Source organism: Procambarus clarkii, chromosome 52, assembly GCF_040958095.1.
Source record: "Procambarus clarkii isolate CNS0578487 chromosome 52, FALCON_Pclarkii_2.0, whole genome shotgun sequence".
Taxonomy (NCBI): Eukaryota; Metazoa; Arthropoda; class Malacostraca; order Decapoda; family Cambaridae; genus Procambarus; species Procambarus clarkii.
Window position 1 is genome coordinate 29,243,682 of NC_091201.1, and position 21,864 is coordinate 29,265,545.

At 35.4% G+C, this 21,864-nt stretch overlaps 1 protein-coding gene across 7 annotated transcripts in view; it reads right to left on the reverse strand.

The window, feature by feature from the left end:
* LOC123755388 (A-kinase anchor protein 9) overlaps positions 1-21,864 on the reverse strand; it is a 104,315-nt gene that overhangs the window by 4,734 nt on the left and 77,717 nt on the right. For 5 of the 7 annotated variants that reach the window (XM_045737976.1, XM_045737974.1, XM_045737972.1 and 2 more), the window contains 20 exons: positions 21,561-21,743; positions 18,712-18,828; positions 17,893-18,066; positions 17,425-17,496; positions 17,055-17,234; positions 13,039-13,197; positions 12,356-12,601; positions 11,035-11,251; positions 10,312-10,382; positions 9,823-9,994; positions 8,430-8,665; positions 8,031-8,295; positions 7,041-7,263; positions 5,821-5,971; positions 4,478-4,645; positions 3,864-4,070; positions 2,603-2,785; positions 1,921-2,082; positions 1,239-1,397; positions 81-260 (listed from right to left, as the gene is read on the reverse strand). In XM_045737976.1, coding sequence (XP_045593932.1) covers positions 81-260; positions 1,239-1,397; positions 1,921-2,082; positions 2,603-2,785; positions 3,864-4,070; positions 4,478-4,645; positions 5,821-5,971; positions 7,041-7,263; positions 8,031-8,295; positions 8,430-8,665; positions 9,823-9,994; positions 10,312-10,382; positions 11,035-11,251; positions 12,356-12,601; positions 13,039-13,197; positions 17,055-17,234; positions 17,425-17,496; positions 17,893-18,066; positions 18,712-18,828; positions 21,561-21,743 — 3,525 coding nt within the window. The remainder of the gene's footprint in view (positions 1-80; positions 261-1,238; positions 1,398-1,920; positions 2,083-2,602; positions 2,786-3,863; positions 4,071-4,477; positions 4,646-5,820; positions 5,972-7,040; positions 7,264-8,030; positions 8,296-8,429; positions 8,666-9,822; positions 9,995-10,311; positions 10,383-11,034; positions 11,252-12,355; positions 12,602-13,038; positions 13,198-17,054; positions 17,235-17,424; positions 17,497-17,892; positions 18,067-18,711; positions 18,829-21,560; positions 21,744-21,864) is intronic. The other 2 variants (XM_045737971.1, XM_045737975.1) reach the window with 2 other exon arrangements.

Here is a 21,864-nt window from a genome sequence, read left to right on the forward strand (position 1 = left end):
AAATATTTTAAGTGTTTTATCAAACTATATATAGACATACAAGTTTTATTATAAATTCTGAATAGTCTAATGTTTCTTACTCTCTCATCCCGTAACTGAGTATTGTTGACATTTTGAGTGGTCCTGTATAACGCTTCTTGCAATTTTGTTACTTCACCTTCTTTCTGTGAAATTATTTTTTGCAGAGAGATTCTCTCTCTTTCCCATATTGAACGTTCCTTTTTAAGCATTTTTTCTGTTCTAGGATTATTACCGAGAGCCTGTGGAAATAAATAATAGGTTGTAAGGTGCAGTATATCTATATCCCATACACTTGCTCCCTCCCTGGAGCTCTCAATTAGGGGGTGCCACAGCAGAGGTTTCTCCACAAGGCTCTGTCACCACACACATCTTTCAAGCACTCTTGACTCCTTTCCCCATCCTTACTATCATTTATTATTCCATTCTTCCATGCCATGAAACTGGTCAGCTGTCTTTACCATATAATCCCTTTATTCTGCCCTTGAATTCCATTCTCATTAAATGAATCTAAGACAATCTACTAATACTCAACAAGACTCTTACTCATACCATTTCTCGTACATGCTTCCTCACTCCTAGATCCATCCTCACACACACACAATTGACAAAGAGGAATTCCTTAAAGCCAGCAACTTCAAGAACAAGATGACACAAATTCAAGCTAAGGAAACAAAAGTGCCAAAAAGATATTAGAAAGTTTTCTTTTGCAAAGAAAGTGGAAGATGGTTGGACCAAGTTAAATGTGGTGATGGTGGACGCCAAAACTGTCAGTAATTTCAAAGTGTTATATGACAGAGTATTGGGAAGATTGGACACCACACCACAAGCATAGCTCTTATCCTGTAATTACACACACACACATGGTTTTATCAACAACTTGTTTCTACCATTTGAAATCTTGAGCACTCTGCCCCTACATATGCCCAAATTTTGGTACAATTATACTTGCTCATTTTCCTTTTTCCCTTCACTAAACCTTTTTCCCCTCTTCAATCACACATTTTTTTAATCTATCATCCAGTGGCTACACATGTACTCAACAATAATACGGATCTTGACTGTACAAATTGTTTGAGTTGAGTTTATACATGAAGACATTTTCCTGATATTGGACATACACTACAAAATATTTTAAGAAAAACAAAATACATAGGATATACCTATTAGGAACAAGTATAAATATGCATAATACTGAGAGGAAGAGTTGGTTGACTTACAGCTTTTGCTTCAGCAAGCTGTCCAGTGAGATCAGTTACAGTATTCTCCAGACTGTGAATTTTTTGCCTCATGGATTGGCGGTCGTCAGTCAATCGTAATACAGACTTACAAAGTTCCAGATTTTCTTTAAGCTGCAGTTCAAAATACTCATCAAGATTCTGTAAATGAAAATACAGTTAATATACAATTTCATCCAAGATTAGCCAGTAAAGACAAATATAACTTGAACATCTAAAAGCCCTAGATTAACAATAAATACTAAAGAGGCAAAATACAAAACCAGGATCCTTTGTGGAATGGTGTCAAAAACAATGATTGTGAAAATCGGGGGATACAAATACGGCAGTGAGTGCAATGAAGTACCTCTTTCTGGGAGGCACACAAGTAATTAAAATAATTACTTATCAATAATTAAAATACAATATAAAATTTTCCAATAAAGTTTTAATACTAGATATGAAACTAGACATTTGATCTTATGCTGCCTACAACAAAACTGCATAGATTTACAACTTCCTATGTAGAGAAATATGAATAAATATACAGTACCTATAATACCTAATAAGTTCTCACCTGTCCATTTTTATTATTATTATTTTATAATCAATTTAATGCTATTCATTCCTTCACTCACTCTCTCAAAAAAGTTAGACACGCCCAATTACAAAGTGAAAATCTTACATTAATCCTTGCTAAGGCAGGAAGTCCAAGTCTATTTATAGCCATCTTTTCTGTTGCAAGTTCTTTCTGTAGCTGCTCTTCCTTCTCTCTAGCTAATTCTAAATCTTTGGTCAAGGTTCTCTGCTTGTGACGCAGTGTACAGAGCTCAGCTTCTGCCTCTCCCTGTGAAAAAAAAAAAAAAGTTACGGCTAGCAAAATCAGAATGCACCATACTCCTGCTCAAATGGGATGCAATCCTCCAAAATGCCAGCTACAATGTAAGCTTTGACATCCACCAGAAATACTGGTTGGCATCAGTTCCAACATAATTAATCATAAAATTTGAGGCCAAATGGTCAGGCATATCTGGACAACAAATTGTTGAGATGATTATATGAAAAATAATCACACTTTTTATTTTGTTGAGAAAATGGCTAAGATAAAGGTGCATCTTAATATAAAAATCCAGCATCACAATTCATGTTTTCATAAATTTCACCACTGTTCCTCACTACATATCTCCTAAAATGATTGTCACATCACAAGTCACACTAACCAGCACTACGATCACAATGTAAGGTAAAGAAAAACAGTATACTAGTGCCTTAAGCTCCAGGAAGCTACAAAGGAGGCCAAGCCAGAAAACAAGCTTTTTTATATGTTTTACTTTTAAAATTTAGTTTAAAATTAAAATTATACTCACTAATTTATTTAGTGTGCGTGTGTATGATATGTGAAGCTGTGTATCTTCATCACGGACTCTGTGAGATGCAATTTGGTGTGCATCTGCTTGAGCTCTTAAATCACCCTCAAGCTTCCTTATTTCTCCTTCTAACACTCGGATGCGTGATTCTTGACTTTGTAAACGCTCTCGATCACTACTCATCTGTGGACGGTGAACCGATGTCAATACAGTACTGTACATGTATATTCACTAACTATAAAAATACAAACCTTAGAATATATCTGACAATGGTATTAAAATAAAATTTAGGTATGAATACCATTCTTTAAATTCAGCACCATAGATTGCTCAATAATTTGTATCCATTGGGGTAGATCTCCATTCAAGTTATATGGAGATCAGAGTTGCCCAATTTTATTCTTATGATGCTCCGTATATTTTCTAACTTTTATTTTTGCTTTAATGTCACAGTCTTATACTCCAAATGTGAAAAGTTTAACGTAAGATTTTATAAATGATATAAAATAAATGACAGACTACAAATCCATTTCTAAATTTACCGAGATACAGCATTTACAAGAAAGTTATTCCATCTATTTTCATTCCTGATGTCTGTACCAAAGATAGACCAGTTTGTTTTCAACTTAAGCTGTAGTGCACAAGTAAACAGCATTGTTAGTATCAAGCAGGGATTTCCATTGTGTCAATGTAAACATCTTGATGTAGTTGGGTAACTTAACTTTATATACAATAAAACAGAATTGGTTAGTTTAGCTCATTAGTTTCCCTGGCCCACTGTTGTTGTGCACTGATCGCTGAATGGTAAGGTACTATCATGTTGCACGTCATTGTCGTTCTGCAACTAGCTCTATATTAATAATAATATATTATGATACTTTTGAGTTCATTCCCAATAAAGTTGAATGGATGTGATAATTATATTTAGTACAAATGACATGCTTTATAGTTGTACCTATTTAAACTTGTGATAAGTTTTATGCCTAAGGTTGCTTCAATGGTCAAAACACTATTATTATGAAACTAGTGGAAGCAGATTGACTAAAGTCATTACTCACTGTGGTCATCATAGTATCCTATAATAAACAGGATACTATGATGCAATCAAAAACTATACTATATAATATAGTTTTTATACAAACAATAAAATATAGTATGGTAATAAAAAAATGTAATATATACTAGCAATAAAAACAGTGGAAGCAACAAATATTGCCAATAATAACTCGTGAAATAAAAATAAACTGGAGTATTCTCTTACCTGTCTCATTAGGGCATCCTTTTCCATTTCCAAGTTCCTGACAGTTTTAGTCAATTCTGCACATTTTCCCTGTTCTTCCATTAGATCAACTCGGGCACGTGCTCTTTCAGCATGAGCTTGCTCATTCTGGGTCACAACTTTAAGACGCTCCCTCTCATATGACCTTTGTAATTCTGTAAAACGCTCCTTTTCGACTGCCAACTGCATCTTCATAAAAATAACATACTTTCATCAGTATAATGTATAATTATTTATGATTTTTTTTGTGTCAGTGTTTCTAACAGAAAAATCAAGCAATTAACAATGACTATAATCTCTATAATATAAGTGAAATGAGATAGTTTCATACTCTTGAATCATATAAATGCTAAAAATGGAATGAGCTGTCATCAGTAATTTTTATAGTGAAGACAATCTGATGTTGTTCAGGAAAGCAGAAAATTTATGATATTTTTATAACAAATGAGCTGATGAAGATAGTCCTTTAAATAATATATTTATTTTTATCTTGTATAAGAACAAAATATATTTCACACTATAGTTACTAAAATAATAGAATTTGGAATTTTGCTAAGCATTTCTATAAGAATATGAACTACAGTAATTTCTTTAACCTTGAGATCTTCAGAAGTAGGTCTTCCAGTTGAACGACTGTCCTTAATTCCAGAGGGAATTCTATCAGATTCCATAGCTCTTGGTGTAATGCAGGTTCTTTCAGATCTTTCATTTGAGTAAAGGACCAAACTTCTCTCGCGTTCTTTATCAAGAGAATTACGAAGATCCTGCAATACCAAAGAACAGGGCCGCTAATGAATACACTATCTGAACTTGCATAAATTACTTAATCACAATTCAATCACAGTAACACACACACACACACACACACTGAAGTTTAGCATGAAAATAGTGATAATGAATTATTTACATCTTCCTCTTAATGAAGTCCTGAGGTTTTATTTGTCTTTTTTTTAATCCTTGTAAACATATTACAGCACAATTACCAATGACCAACAAAGCAACATAACTAAGACAAATTAACACAAGTCTTTAATAAATTGATGATTCTGCCAAAAAGAAGAAAACAGCTGAAACAAGCAGAGCATTGAATGTAAGGAAATTACCATTTCTTGGCAGTGTCTCAGTGGTTTCTTTTGGCTAATGAAACTGAAATTCAAGGGTCACTATTGGTATGCCAGGCTGAGCCCTGTTGCCAGGAGTGTTCTGTTCTCAACTGTGCACAACTTGTTCTGATATTTTAAGAGTTTGCTGGGATCAGCTTACCTTCACCTAGGCCAGCTAACTGGCTTTTTGCTTTGTTTACCTAACCCAGAACAGCTGCCAGGGCTTGCCCCATATCTTGCTTCTTTTCAGGAATATGCATTTTTCAAGATTGTGTTTTGGGATGGTCAGGCCCAGACTTTGGTACATTTATTCCCAGCTTCATGTTTTATTACTATCTTTGCCTTTTTGGGAATCACTAGACTGTCAACACCTGGAGGGCATTTCACTCTAAAGTTTGCAGGCCGAGTCTCTCTCTCTCTCTGTCCTGTTTACTTTTGTTGTCTTTCTGCTTAGAGATTGGTGTCAATTTCCAGGCTCTTTACCCTTGGGTCCATCTCGACATCTTTGCCCTTTTGGGTTTTGTCATTATGATGGTGTTTTTATGTGATAGGCTGTTGTTCCACATGTTATCTGTTGCCAGTGGATAGAAACAAATCCTAGTTGTCTGGCATGCCCAGTACATCCCTAGCAAACTAGTGCCCACATAAGCCCAGGGAACTACTGAAGAGCTACACAGAAAAATATTTAAATACCTTAAATGTTTTATTTTATACCAAAAAGCAAGTCATAATGTACAGGAAACAAGAATTTCCAACATTTCTGGACCGAGCTTGATGATCTCTGGTACTCTAGATAGGCTGGCAACCTAGCCAGCTCTACTTAGAAGAATAATTACCTTTATGACATTGTCCTGTTGAGTTCGTGTCACTGCTGCCAACCGTCGCTGCTGACTGAGAACTTTTGAAACATGACTGAAATTATTACGCTCTGCCTGCAAAGATTCTTTGAGTGTCTCTATCTCCTTTTTAAGGCTGTCCACATTTTCACTGAAATTTAAAATATTACATATTGAAACTAGCAAACAAAATAAATGATGAACACAGCACCACCACAACATTCATGAAGTGAAACCGCTCTCAAAGAAGGATATAGGAAGAGAGAGTTAAATGTATCCATAGCAATGCTGCCCCACCAAAATATCCATTGCATTATCCTGGTTATTTCAGAGATCTCTCATATATATTAGGTTATTAGAGATATTAGGTTATTAGAGATATTAGGTTACCTCATTATCAATGGTAATTGTTAAAGTAATGAAATTATGAACTTTCTCCGAACAAACTGCTTTCTACTTAGCCCTAGTAACAACATATATTCTAAGACACTACACATATGTCCTCATTCTTTGTCTTTTCCCTTTATTCTTACTCTGATGTTCACCTGTCCACACCTTTACCACTATTATAAATTCATTTAACCCAAACAACCATACCAGCACGGTAATGATTCATCCCGAACAACCATACCAGCACAAGTAGTAACTTGAGGAAGTTCAAAGCTATGGCACCATAAGAACGAAAGATAAGAATAGACTAACTGGATAATCTGTTCCGGGTAAGTGACAAAAGAATGAGGGGGGGGGGGGCACAGTTGCAAACTGGAAACACAGATGAGCCAGATAAATGTTGGGAAATACTTGTATGAAATGAGAGTAATACTGAACATGAGCCAGAGATGGTTCACAGTTTCAAGAGCACACCAACTCTTAGTGCCTATATGACTAGTAAGTTCAGAGTGGGTTTCCACTAGGCATGCCTGTATGGAGTTTGATAGTTAAAAGAACAGAACACTACTGTTTAATTTTAAGACACATGCTTATGAAAGCCTTGAATGCTTGCTTATGAATGCTTATTAACAATAAAGCTGATATAATCTTGTAAAATAAAATAAAAACTTTCCAAGAGTATGTTTCAAGGACCAGATAACACTACATTATCTTATATAGTATGTATGTACACCAGTATTCATGAATAAGTATTAAAAAGCCTTCCTGTATTCACTACCTCCCAATTGGTCTCTCACTTTATACTGTTATTCAAAAGTTCGTTCACTTACCTAAAACTGTTGTTTTCCTCTTGAGCTTTCTGAAGCTGGAGGCGTAGAATAAAGAGTTGTGAGCGCAGAAATGTCAGTTCCGAGACTTGGTCTACTGAAGCTAGCTTCTCCTCCCTTAATTGGTCCATCAACTCATTAGTTCTCTTTTTTTCAGCTTCAAATGACAATTTCCATTCATTTGCAGACATCATCTCTTGTTCCAATTGAAATTCTTTCAAGCCAACTATAAAGACAAATTTGATATGCTTTCATTTAGAGATTCAGAGCCATTAAAGCACAGTTTAGGCAAAAACAAAAATTCTAAACATTTAATTAGAGGATTGATTAAAGACTTGCAATAAGGTCCTTATTTTACAGAGAAACATTCCTAGAGAAGTCTAGAAGCTAACAGAATAAAATCAAATTAAAACACTATGGGGAAAACAGAATTCATTAAGGGGGAAATTAAAAATATAAATGCTAAATAAAAAACTTTTACTGACACAGTTATAATAACAAATTTAAATTAAATTAAATATGCCATACACAGTGACCTAGGCTGCTGTGACTATATAGTAACAAATGGCCTACGAGGTTACTACAAACACTGCAACACGCACATTAAGAACAACACGCCAGTATAAACATTGATACAAACCTTACTACCTTTATAACAATATTTCCTTTCAAATGCAGGCGAGGAGTCACAATAACGTGGGTAAAGTATGTTGATCAGACCATACACTAGAAGGTGAAGGGACGACGACGTTTCGGTTCGTCCTGGACCATTCTCAAGTCGAAACGTCGTCGTCCCTTCACCTTCTAGTGTGTGGTCTGGTCAATATTTCCTTTCAATTTCTGAAGATTCTAAATATCTTGCCCAAATACAATACAATTTTACAATGTAGAATTCAACAGTTTTAGTTATTTCAGTGCATAGAAACAGACTGTTGTGCCATGGTGAATGACTATTCTGTATTTATATAAAGCAAACTCAAAATGTTTACTAACCCTTTGTCGTCATCTCTTGATCTCTTTTACTCAGCTCCTCTTCCAAAGCTGCCATGCGGCGAAGTAACTGTGTCCTTTCTCCTGTGGACACAATGCCTTCACTTCTAGCATGGTCATATTGTGATGACTTTTCCTGCAAGTCAGCAATGGAACCATCTGCTGGTCCAGAAGCTATCAATCCACTCCTACTTATAAGAGATTTCTGACTGCTATCCAAATGCGTTTGATGTTTTTGCAGGAACATTAGATCTATCAACGTTAGCATCTGGAAAAATTGTGAAAATTTAGCTCCTATTAAAATTCCAATAACAAATTAAATCTATTATATCCACAATACAGAATAGATATGGTAAAATTACTAACAAGCGGAAAATGACAAGACAATGCAAATTATATTACCTCTATGCCATCCTTGTGAACCTTATTCATTACTCTTTGGACTCTGCTTGCAACATCACAAGATTCATCTCCATCACTTATGTCACTGACAGCACTAGATGCTCTTGTAGATTGCTCTGCATCAGCCCTAGCATGGCCATCCTTGACATATGATACCAGAGAGTTGTCCAAATAGTTTAATTTGTCAAGGTCCTGATTTCCTCCAGCACTCAGTCCATCAAAGTCACACAGACGAGCTAGAAAATATAACACAGTACCTGTACTTTGCTTTCATATTTGACATTAAGCATGAGGGTACGATAAAGATGTAAATATCTAGACATACTTTTATTATGGGCACTGATATCAATAGCAGGGAAAACTTATAGTACAAAACACACTTTTTTTTAACTGATACCTCAGATGTTCCAAGCCAGAACATTTGTGGTTCTCCACCCAGGACTCATAATCCATAAGTTTTGGTCGACCTTGTCCATCCATGACAAAACTCTTAAAATAGTCTTACCACGATTTAAGAGAAGGGAAACACTGGAGAGTATAATAAGGCAATCACTGAAGAACCAGCTTATTATAAAACAAAAGGAGCAACACCGTTAATGCTCCACTGCAAGTGATAATTAGAAAGATATGCTAACACTATTAATTATGAATTCACTAATATTAATTGAGTGCCACTAATGATAATGTGTCACAACTAACAATGTTGGCAGAGCTGGCAACTCCCACTTTAAGCCCAGTCCACTCATGCATACTTTGTGCAGAAGTGAGTTTCATTTCACCCAAAGTTACAAGGGGTAATGACATTGGAGTTTTGAATAGTTTGAAGGGTTTCTCTGTCATTGCAAGCAGTTACTACAGTCTGGATTACCTAAAGTGCATACTTGGAAAAGGTTTCAGAAGTTGTTCTACTCCCCCAAGCCTGGCCCTGGGGTCATGCTCGACTTGTGACAACTAGATCCAACAGGCTGTTGCTTGAAGTGGCCTGCAGGCCCATACATCCTCTACAACCTGATAGGTCTGGCACTTCTTGCAAGAACTAAACTAACGAATTAAATGCTTTTTTAAGACTTCCACCTTTGTTCCAGCAATATTTCTAATGCTTGCTGGGGAGGATATTGAACAGTTGTAGACCTCTGATGTTCCGACAGTGCTCTTTGATTATGCCTATGGCACCTTGTTTGACCACAAGCATGAGCTTGTGGTCTAAGTATTAAGTATCTGAGGTATGCTCTCCAGTAAGCTTCATGCTTTTCTGTTTTGGGGGTCAAGACAATCTGAGTAAGTACATTTCCTTCTGAAGTGTAAAGTTATTTCGAGTCTAGCACACAGTCTGTCCTGGGTGGGTCTGGGTGGGTCTAGTTATATATACATAAAAAATAACTTATTTACTAACATATTTGTTGGCTCTGGTTACACAAATTTCCCCTCTGAAGCTGATCCTGCAGCTCCTTTTGGATTTGCTCTTTTTCCTTGTTTGACTCTTGCAAAGCAGATGTGTAGAAATGTTGCAGTCGTGCAATTGCTTCCTCTTTGTCTTTGCTAAGCTTCACTGATAAGTCACTCACCTATAATGTAAAAAAGCCATCAATATAGCAATGTACCAGGGAAACCTGAAACAGGAAAACATATGGAAGTTTAAAACATTACAATAGGTGAACTAGTAACCCTGCTGTACAACATGAAGATAGCACCAAAATTGGCCGTGTACATTGGTAACAATTTTTGAGAGAAATATTAGTTAACAAAACTTTCTCCTCAAACAGCTGTGCAGTATATGATGTTGTTACTAGATTCATTATTCCTGCAAATTCTAAAAATACTTAGTATGATAACCTTCTCTTGCCCAAGACATTCAACAGTGAAACCAACAGAGGAAACTTACTTGAGCTGCCATTCGTTCCTCATAGTCACTACATAGCTGCTTTTCCCGAAGTATCTGTTCTTCTTTCAAATCTAGAAATGTAGAAAATTGATAAGGCATCTGTAATTCACCTTAATTTAAAAAAAAAAATGTGAACTATCATAAACTTTTAAAGCAAAACACATCAAGTCTAGTCACAAATCTCATTTAAATTCACAAAATTGTCAATACACTCAGTACTACTATCAAAAGGTTAAAAGAAGACAAACAAAAAAATTACATGAGAAAGTAATAACATTTATTGAAGATACTGGAAATATTAATAAGACTCCCAGCCTTATTAATATTTCCAGCTTAGCTATCCAAAAATTAAACCGACTCCAAAATTTGAATAGGTATAATGAATATGGTCCAAGCCTACGCAATAATTAAGTTAACTAAGTAACTACTAGAAATTATGCTGTCAGTCTTCAAACTCCAAGAGTTTGTTAGGAATCATTTGTGTTGACATGTTTGGCTCACTAGACCCCCAGTGACCTTTTCTCTTGGGTAGGCTCCTCATACTAAGGACATTCTGGATCCTTAAGTGCTAAAGAATTTTTATAATGATCGCAAAAGGTATTTATCAATTTGTTAATGAACTCTTAAACCTACACATACTATAAACAATATAGAGGGGCGCATTTGATCCCACGATCGTCGTTGCCCCTAAATCAACAACATAAACAATATAGAATACTGCACCTGAAATTTCCTTCTGGTACTGCTGCTCTAGCTGTGCCATATCTCTGTTGCTGTGAGATAATCTCTCCTGCATCTCAGAGTGCACCAGATCCAGCTGGGCTGAGAGCTGAGCAACTTCCTCAGTCTTCAGCTGCATAGCTGCCAAATGTTCTATGTGCTGCTGTTTTAGCCGTTCCAGTTGTTCATGAAGAAATTTGACCTCATTACGAAGCTCCTTCTGTTTTGAGTATAGACACTTAATATTAACAAAGAAATTTATACTCTAAAAATCAATGTAGCGGTAAATAAACAAGAAATATGGGTCACTAAGTTTGTGAGAACAAAAATCAAGCATCGAATGTAATTAAGTACACTTCTCCAGTGGGTCTTAAGTAGCTACCCATTGTTAAGTGGTGGTCCAGCCAAGCCTTGGGAAGATGCACCAAACCTCTAAGACCCAGCCTTCCCTAATGGGAACCAAGACCACAATAAGACTCCCTCTAGATTGCAAGTGAAGCATGGTGATTCAAAATCAACTGAAAACTGACAAACAATCACCAGAAAACATGAAACTAAATATTATATGGTTTCAAGCAGAATTTGGATGCATCTGAATCAGGTCCCTCTAGATTACTTGTTGACTATTTTCACAGTACTTCTCACTTTGCTGCCTAGCCTGGGGCCAGCCTTTCATTGTGATTACCTGGTCAATGAGGTCTTTATAGCCCCCAATGCCACATAGCCATCACAGCCTATGTGAGAGGTAATGCAATCTGGTCCTGAGTGGTGGGATGAACCAGGATACCCAGCTGGTAGTTAGAGCCCTTCTTAGCATCTCACCTGTCATTGTAAGTGAGAGCTTCGAAGGGCTTTGTTTTTTTGTGGAATGACCATCTGATGGTCATGTTAAAACACTACTTAAAATTCTCCACGAGTTCATCAATGTCAAGATAATGAACAAATAAAATGTGCTAAGAAGCAAAGTGGTGGAGGCAGACTCCAAACACAGTTCTAGATGTAGATAAAATAGAGCCAAACTGACTTTGGAACCTAAATACCAGTCGATTAATGCATAAGAGCCAGTATCCAATAACCGTGGCTCATCCCTTACAAATACATTTAGATAAGTACAGTATGACTTGTCAGGATGCTTGAAAATTTCCTGTTGCACTATCCTGTATGTCACCCTAAATGCAGGCAAGATCCATGGCCAAGAACACAGTGGGATCTTGCTCAAGCCTCTCAAATACAACCCTCACTATCTCAATGAGATTATCACAAAAGCTTAAAGCCTTATTTTTCTTTCCCCCTTTCCCTTTACAATTATACATTAATCACTAACCTGCTTCTTTTCATTTTGGTCAGCATTTATTTCAATTTTATTTTTTATGTCTTGCATACATCTTTCCTTCTGATCAAGTAGCTCTTCTTTTTGTTTGATCTCCTTTCTAAGTAAATTGATATTTTCTTGGAGTTCTTTAATCTCTTGACTCAAGTCTTTGGTTCTGAGATCAAGTTTTAACATTTCTTCTTCATATTCTCTGTTGATTGCAGTTGCTTCCCTTAGCCTTTCTTGTAGTTCTGAAACCTACATAAATAACCATTAATAAAAATTATATTTAAAATAATATTGAAATCTTCAGGCACAGTTTTGTAATCTGGATACAATATCAGTTATCACAGTCTCTAACATACTATGAGACAAACCTATAAAATGTGAGTACTGTACTAATACACTGGAATTAAAGAATAACATTAGGCCAGACTATTCATCATCAGTATTATAGAGAATAAATTTGATGATGACAATAAGAAATGTATAGATAAGTTATCAAATTAACTAATAACTATTAATGCTAAATAAAAAAATGGAATGCTTATAAAGCTTTTTTCTCATACTTATCAACCAAAGCCCTGTATTTCTTCCCCCATCTCTATGTCAGGTGTTGATAGTAGTAGTAGTAGTATAGTGTATATATAAATATATATATTAAAGTGATTTCATTACAATTAGAAGGTTTATACCTGTTCCTCCAGCCTGAAATATTTGTCTTGCATCTGAAGAGTTTCTGATGGCAAAGGTAAAGGCCCACTGTCTTCAATTTCATCTGATAGCTGCATAATCTCCTCTTCTCTAGCTTCTAACAGTTCTTGAGCAGCTTTGAAGTCTTCTTCCAGTCTTGTCTATCGAACAAAGTTATTAAAAACATGTTTTCTAATGCCTTAACAAAGCAGAATAAGATAAAGATAATTGTTTAAAAAGAATGACTTATTGACAAAAAATTTATCAAGTACAGTAAGGTATTTTACTACTGACACTACTGTATATTTTATATTTAAAAAATTAAAAAGATTTGCTTTGAAAACAATATGTTAAAATCAACGTATAAGTAAGTATTCAATTACTGTACCTTTTTCAATAAATTATGATACACAGCTCAAACACAACATGCAGCCATGACAGATTATACAAGATGCACAATGTATTATTTCTTGTAGCAGCAAATAATACACTTCATTGAAGCAAGCATATCTAAAAATCCTCAACATTTATAAAAATGCCAAGTCAACTACAGATTTTTGTGTCATTAACAAGGAAAAGAAGCTCTTTATAATGTGTACACATACTTGTATTGCATTAAGAATACAGTACTGTGTTTTCTCATATGCAATGCCCAAATGATTTGTCATGTGCCTTTACAGTCGCCTGCAATTCAACACGCTTGCAATGTAACGTAATATAAGCATTATTTGAGGCTCCTTGGCATTCCTTAAGCCTTCGATGTCCATATACAGTACCAAGAATAGGTAATTCTATATACTTTTCAATGTCCCAGTACCCATTCTTTCACTCTTAACTATGCAGCAATTTAAAAGTACACTGAGCATGACTAAAAATACCGTGGTTCATAAATCAAATGGGATAAAATTGCAGGTGGTGACTGGAGCCATGTAAGGTCAATATTCACCAAAAGTATTTAACATGCACAGTATATCTGAATTTGAGCCCAAGTTAATTTTGCCTTGGACAAGAAAAATATGCTCACGTATCAATCAGATGGGTCATCTGACTCATCTCAAGTTTACATGACCTTAAAGGAAGAAATGTATATGTTTATCACTCAGAATGTTCTGTAATATGTTGAGTCTTGTGATGCATGTCTACATATATGAACACGTTGCACTGAACGGGGTGAGAATAGCTTGAGCTACCTCATCTTTTTGAGTGTATTTATACCTCAATGAACTTGTTTCAATGTCAATACATGACCTTGCAGAGAGGATTCATGTTGTTTGTTATCCAGGGGAGAAGAACGAGAATCTGATGCTGACAGATTCAGAATAACAAAGTTGCTAACATCAATTATATATATATACTGTATATTATAGGTCATAATAGACTATATGGCTTTCTACACATTTGATGTTTTGTTGCTAGTGTTGGTAGTCTGACACATGTCAGTGTCTTGATATGAAAGATGCATACAACTGTTAACCAAAGTACAGTAAGGACACGTCTCTGAACCAAACCCTACATGTGGGGAATATCACTTGCTCTATCATTTTGTTTTCTTCATAACAATATTCTGTTAATTTTCTTTCAAATTAAAATAAGCTTTAAAATTACAATTTTAACATTGATCTAATTGAATTCGTGTGGTACACAAATCAGTGGTATGGTTACTTGTGAATAGTAACTTTGATCCAATAATTAGCAAACCAGTTTAGGTTTTTAAAACCAAGTTCATCAAAGAATCTTATTACTTATGCAGTAAATCTGTAAATGTTTTTAAGTTATAAGTCTTCTCCCAAACCTACATAGCATTTTGATGGATATTTCAAGCCAACAATTTACATAGTATACAGTGCATAGAAAATATACTTTGGAATGAATAAATGACCTTAATTACTCACAGAAAATATAAATGTTTCATCCAGTATCAAGTTTGCAATAATTCTAGCATCTAGGAAACCATTTTTACTCATTGAAATAATGGCTATTAACTTAAGTCAATGATTGTACATTGTCAAATTTAGCAATTGACACAGTGCAATTTCATTTGGTACTTACTAATGGACAAAATTAAGAAAACTTAAGCTTTAAGCATTTTCAAGATTTGCAACCGTAAAATTGCAGATGTTCATGAATTAGCAATGAGTTCCAAAATACTGTACAGTAGAAAAATAGTAAATGTCTTGAATATTGGTAGTACACAATACTGCACATGTAAAGAACAATGATTTCAGTATAGTAGTGTCAAATGAAATGGAGAGATGCAACATAAGTAATCAATGGTGACAATAATATGATGTCAGAGCAAGAGGAAGTGTGCTCTGGGAAAAGGCAAAATGGTATAAAAATGTTTTCACAGCATGCAAGGAAAAAAATGTGGCACAGTTGAGGGTGAACAATGAGGACATTCACAAGACTTTACAAGAACAAAAATCTTCTTGACAGCATGAGCTAAAATGTAGATCACAGACAGGATAATGTTTATGGCATTTCGTGTGAGTGTGTGCAGTGATGGTGGTGAGTGGAGGGGGTGGGGTGGGTGGGTAATTACCTACTTGTAGTTACATGATGAGAGCTATGCTCATTGTGTCCCGTTTTCCCCCGCACTCTGTCAAGACGTTTTGAAACTACTGATGGTTTTGGTCACCACCATCTTCTCACTTAACTTATTCTAACCATCTACCACTCTCTTTGCAAAAGTGAACTTTCCAATGTTCTTACCACATCTTTTATTAGTAAGCTTAAATCTATGACTTCTTGTTCTTAAGGTTCCTCCAGCTTTCAAGAATTCTTCTTTATCAATTTTGTAGATTCCCTTTACTATTTTGTACGGAGTGATCATGTTGCCTCTTTTTCTTCTATTTTCTAGCTTTTGCATATTTAACACCTCTAACCTCCTCTTGTAGTTCTTGTTTTTCAGTTTTGGAAGCCACTTACTAGCATGTCTATATACCTTTTCCAGTTTACTGATATTCCTTCTGGAAGTTCATTTCTATAGATGATGACCTTTAATGTTGCGAGAATTGAACCTTGTGGTACTCCACTATTAACCATGAAAAGTTATTAACCACCTTGCGGTTATTCTGAGGGTCAAGGTTCCCTGCGGTCTCTGACTAGGCCTCCATACTACTATTTTAATTATAAGGCTTAGTCCCTCTTTACTCTCATTCTCACTCTTACAATCCTTACCTTCATTCTAATTTCCTCACATGTTTTGCCTTACATAAGCAAAGCAAATCAAAATTTTCCGTCATAACAAACTTTCTCCTCGCATAACAGTTTCTGTAGCATCTCGGCTTTCTTGTTATATCCTTAGTGTACTTGCCAAACAGTAGCATTATATCTCACAATTCAAAGAAAAGCTAGCAATATGATAGAGGTTTATTTTGAGGGTAAAACAAACCAAAAAATGTATCCCAACATGACTGGTTTGAAAGATGATGAAAATTATGAAAATGCTAAAGTGATGATCAATGCAAGTCATTTAGACACGATAATTAAATGTGGATTAAAAATATTGAGCTCGGTTATACCTGACAAAACCAAGTAGAAGTATTCAAATAAAGAATAAATTATTGTGATGATCAGGTAAGGATTTTTACACAGAGTCCAATTCTGTGTACATAATTCCTAAAGCACACAATCAACTAAAAATAATATGTACTGTACAGAGCAAATGATCACGTGTGTGTGTGTGTGTGTGTGTGTGATGGAGTTCTCAGAAATTTTCAATTAAACCATGATCTGATCTTAAAAATTTAATTCAGTAAGCAAAACTGTTGAACAACAAGATCTGACTACTGAACAGGTTGAGAGGACAATTTTTCTGCAGGTGAATACAGAAAATTTAAGCGAAATTGCTTCAGTTATTTGGTTAGTAATTACTAATGCAAACTTCAATTCAAACTGCCCATTATGGAATAATGTAGCCAAATGCACAGGGCAATTAGTTGTTAGAATCAAACAGAAATCATTAATATTCAATTCAAACAATGGGCTCACAATGATGCAGCTTTAACTCATCTACCTGGAAGTCATTCAGGCTGGTTATCTCCTCCTGCAAAAGCTCTACCTGAGCCCTAAGGACAGTAACTTCACCACTAGCAGAACACAGCCTTTCATACTCTTCCTTGGTAATAGTAATTTCTTCCTCAAATGGTGAAGAATGAAGAGCTGCATTTTCTTCTTCATTCATTTGCTTATCCTCCTTCATGATACGAATGTAAAACAAAAAGTAAAGCAACAGGAAAGAGAGAAAGATCAAAAGATACTGAATGAATCTACAATATTAACAAAAAAGGCATCAGAAGTTTTAAATAATAGTTAAAAGTAGAAGAAAATCAAACAAAATGCTGCCCAAGAAGAACAATTTGAACATCAGCTTTCAGCAAACTAACCTTGCCAGCAGGAACAGCACCATCAAATGAAAACGACTCTCCATCTTTGGGGTCTTCAGACCCAGGTGAAACCTGCAGGTTACAGCCAAAATATTAAAAACCACCAAGAATATAAGAGGAAAACAAAAACATAATAAAAACATGTACATTTTTAAATCTAAAAAAATCCACCTACTATATTGTTAAAAAAAAAAAAATTCTACATAAGTTTATTTAATAACCATGTCTATCATATCAACATTATTGATTCAGTGGTATGAATATGAAAAAAGTGGAGGGCTTAGCAAGAGAAAGGAAGGGTACTTAAGACCTAAGAGGGAGAGAGCAATCGGCAAGACTTGTGCAAGTATCGGGCCACGTATATGTGCTCGTTGTTAACCACTCTCGGCAATGAATAATCAAAATTATGTACAATAAATATTTAGTTTCAGGTAAAACTGCATCAACAGAATATTTCTTTGACATTACCTTGGTCATGTTTGAAGTACGAGATGATATCTTGGATAATTCAATGTGGCTATCAGGTTGTACTGACATGAGAGTCAAATTATCTGTTGATGGGCGAGTTGAAAATGATCCTCCATCATCAGTTTTGCTGCTAAAAACAGTGGAAGCTGAAGGAGACTCCTTGATGCCATGTATCTGTCAAAACAAATAAGTCAATAGGACTACATTATAAAATACTACACTCCTGAACATTAATACACACTAAACCATTAAAATATTATTATGAATAATAGTTATTTAAATTCATTTACTGTAGAGGCTAAAATCTGTTAATGTCATTAATTCAGTAAGACTATTTTCATTACAATGTCATCTCGTATTCAGAAATCCTGAACTCTTAAGTGTTAACAGTTACCCTCAGTACAACTGCTTGTGTTGAATGACATTTGGCCATTAACAGCAAACCAGGTTCAGGCTTGAAGCGTATGTGCTGTATTCCGATTATATTTTGCCTATACAGTAACTTGTTTTTTTGGAACTCGCATGCATGCAGTTTTTTTAATTATAGAGAATGTCTACATATTATTTTCGAATAAAATCATAATCTTACTTTATTTTCAGTCATTTTTATTTTACAGGGCTGTCACAGCTCGGGTAAGAAGCAAAAATCATGGTAAGATAAGACTTCTAAATGTATACCATACAAAATATAAACAATAAATACTGCACAGAGTGCAGTAAAGCACTATGGTACTTTTATGAGCTAAGTTTTTCAATGCTCCTGAGAACCAGGAGAACTGAAGACTGAAAACTCAATGACAACACAACAAAAGAACCTACCGCAAGCGAAGGTGAATCAGATTGCTGTACATGCGATGATTTTCTCATAATTTCAGGAGCCTCATCATCACTTAATCTGGCAGAGTATTTCTCATATCTTTCAATAACTTTTTTCAACTGCAAAACCGAGATATTTATTATTATTAATGATTCAAGATAAAAATTAATAACATGATTAAAAATACAGCTCATCCTCCATTTAGAGAGTACTTATAATAACGACATAGACATATATTGGACATTATACTGACATACTGGGCAATTAGAGAATAGATTTTGGTACTATTGAATTTGGACAAACTAGAAAAGGTTTTGTATTTATGTTCCTAATAAAACCTAACCTAACCATCCTAGGCCTAATACATGCTATCAGAGGCCTAACGTAGTATTTATGTGCACTATACTAGGCCTAGGAATAATTAAGTTTGGGTTTTAGCTTAATTTTTTTCGAACTCTTATAAAGTTAATGAAGTAGTTCCAAATTTTACTATCTAATTGTCCATTACATCATTACTGTATATGTATGATGGTCTACATAGTTACAAAAAGTACTATCTAAGGTAAGCTGGAGGATGGGTTGGTAAAACTAGTATAATATATAACTACATAATGTAATAATTATAACTACATAATTTCAGATACACACTCATGTAGTGTACACAGAAATAAAATGTACTGTCTATAAATAGCTTTTTTCTTACATTTCATGTAAATTTGGGATACCTTTCAAAACTATTACATCAAAACAAAATTAAAGTGATAAAATAATCAGTGAAACATCTGAGGATAAATCAGGAAGCATCAGCAGACAACTACGCACCAGGCCAGTGCCAAGTGCCAGACGCAGACTTACAGAGTGCCTCCACCCAGTGAAACTATAAATATTCACTTATTTTTGTGTTTTTCTAACATTCTGTATGTAAATTAATAATTCTAACGTGAAAAATATTTTTTATTTTTTTATTTTTTTTTATACACAGGCGGGTATGACCATTTCTTCATAGGCGCTGTGTAAGGGTTAAGTACAGTTGTGCATTGTACGTGTTGTGAAAGTTTTACATAGTGGGCCAGTGGGCTGGCTAGCTGGTTGACCTTTTGTTCCTGCATTCCACAGCTAGTATACAGTACATGATGTTATAAGCTTGTGACTGTGGGTCACTGAGGTTGTATGAGAGAGGGAGTGAGCAGGTTGGCTGGTTGGATTGAGGACCTTACCTTATTGTGTATTTTAACAATTTTGTTCTGGAGAGGAATGGGTGCTCGTAACTGTTCTCAATAGGTGTTCATTTTGGTATAAATGAGATCTATGTCAGTGTTGTGATTGACAACAGTCATTAGACTTGTTTTGGGAAGAGTCAGACCAATTAAGCTGTTAGGTTGTACAGACAGACGTTTGTCAGATTTTTGTCAGATTAATGGCTTGCGAGACGAGAAATATAGAAGATGACCCTCATTGGCCCTCAGAATGTGGGAACACAAGGCCTTGAGAAACTGTTAGAGGGGCAGTCTCTTCTTGTTACCAAGGGATGAGAAGCCAAGAACACTCCCTTGTCTCCAGGGTGACTGGAGACATTGCTCTATGATTGGTTTGAAGACCAAGAGGTAAAAGGTTAATCCTACAAAAGGTCGGCATTTCAGGGACATGGTTTTATGTGCCTTGAACAGGATCTTGGACTAAGAGAGGTGTGTTAGTGTGGCTTGGGGGAAGAATGTGTCGGGGTATTGACAAAAAAGAGGAAGCGTACCTCTTGTTTTTTCTTGGATTATGTCCTCAGTGGTGTAAGTAAAACTGTTCTATGTTCAAAGTCATGGATATATTTCATTAGTGACAAATACTCTGGATATACTGCTGACCATTTCCAATGCCATCGACATTCATCACCATACATTATAACACTTAACTAGTCATTTGCTGTCACATTATTCACTACCATGCTTTCAACATTAAACCACTGTAAACTACATTCATCCAAATATATAAACTTGATTACTATACTATGTTTATTGTCACCAAAACTAATGTATCACAGTTTAATTATCATTACTTTGTTTAACTGTTTGATTTAATATCATCAAATCATCATCATCTAGTCTTATATCTATTGTTCAAGGTTTCATGAGTGGGCAACATCTGCCCAAGGACTAGATGAGTGACATTATCTTTTCCCTGGGAGAGCTGGTAATTTGAGAGATGACAAACTAGTTAGGTAAATGTACATTCAAGTGAGAGCCCCTGTAGTCACAAAATCATCCCATCAAGCTTACAAGCAAAGTGGACACTACTAAGAACTGATTCACAAGTATTATAAAGGGGTTTCTCTTGGTGTTACAGAATGGTGGTAGCATTGTCTGCATTATTTTTTTTTAAAGGATGAGACAAGGAGTACTAGTGCTAATACGGACAATAAGAATATGAAGTGGTGTTATAGCACCACCGCTAGTGAATATATTTTAATCTTGTGACAATGTGAGTCACTGAGGTTTTAAGTCACTTCCAACAAAATTGTATCCCCTAGCGACACTACTAGCACAAAAGCTCCTTACAGCTACACTCGCCAGCTAGATGGGTAACAACAGTGGGTCAAAATGGTTACTCAAGAGCCTGGAGTATTCAATGCCCAAGCCATGCCAGGGGGAACTAAGCAAAGGGGAGGTGACCGAGGTGCCACCCATAAACGGGCACTTTATTATATTGTAAGCTTTAATTTTTAGACTCTTTACATTCATTTCCTATATTGCTCTCTTGTTCTTCCACTATGATGCATCCCCGCTACATGAAAATGGATAACAGGAAAATGACAATGCAAATACTAACAATATTAACAAAGAATGAGGCCAATAATACCCACCAATGCTTGGCATTCTTCAAGACTTCCTCCATTAGCAATGAGTGTAATCACCTCATTTACTCGGGACTTCAAAGTACTCAGTTTCTCGTTCAGTTCTTTAATCTCGGCATTCTTATCTTCTATGAGACTTTCAGCTAGTGATGATGAGATGTTATTTGGATTGCTAGCACTCACAAGCTTCTTCTGAAAGAGAGTGAGGACAAAACAGAGGTGAGTAAAACTACAATCATGCTTTATGAGATTTACCATTTTGTTGCTCCATTATGCAGTGTCTTGATGTTCCCATGAGCAGGAATGAGTATGC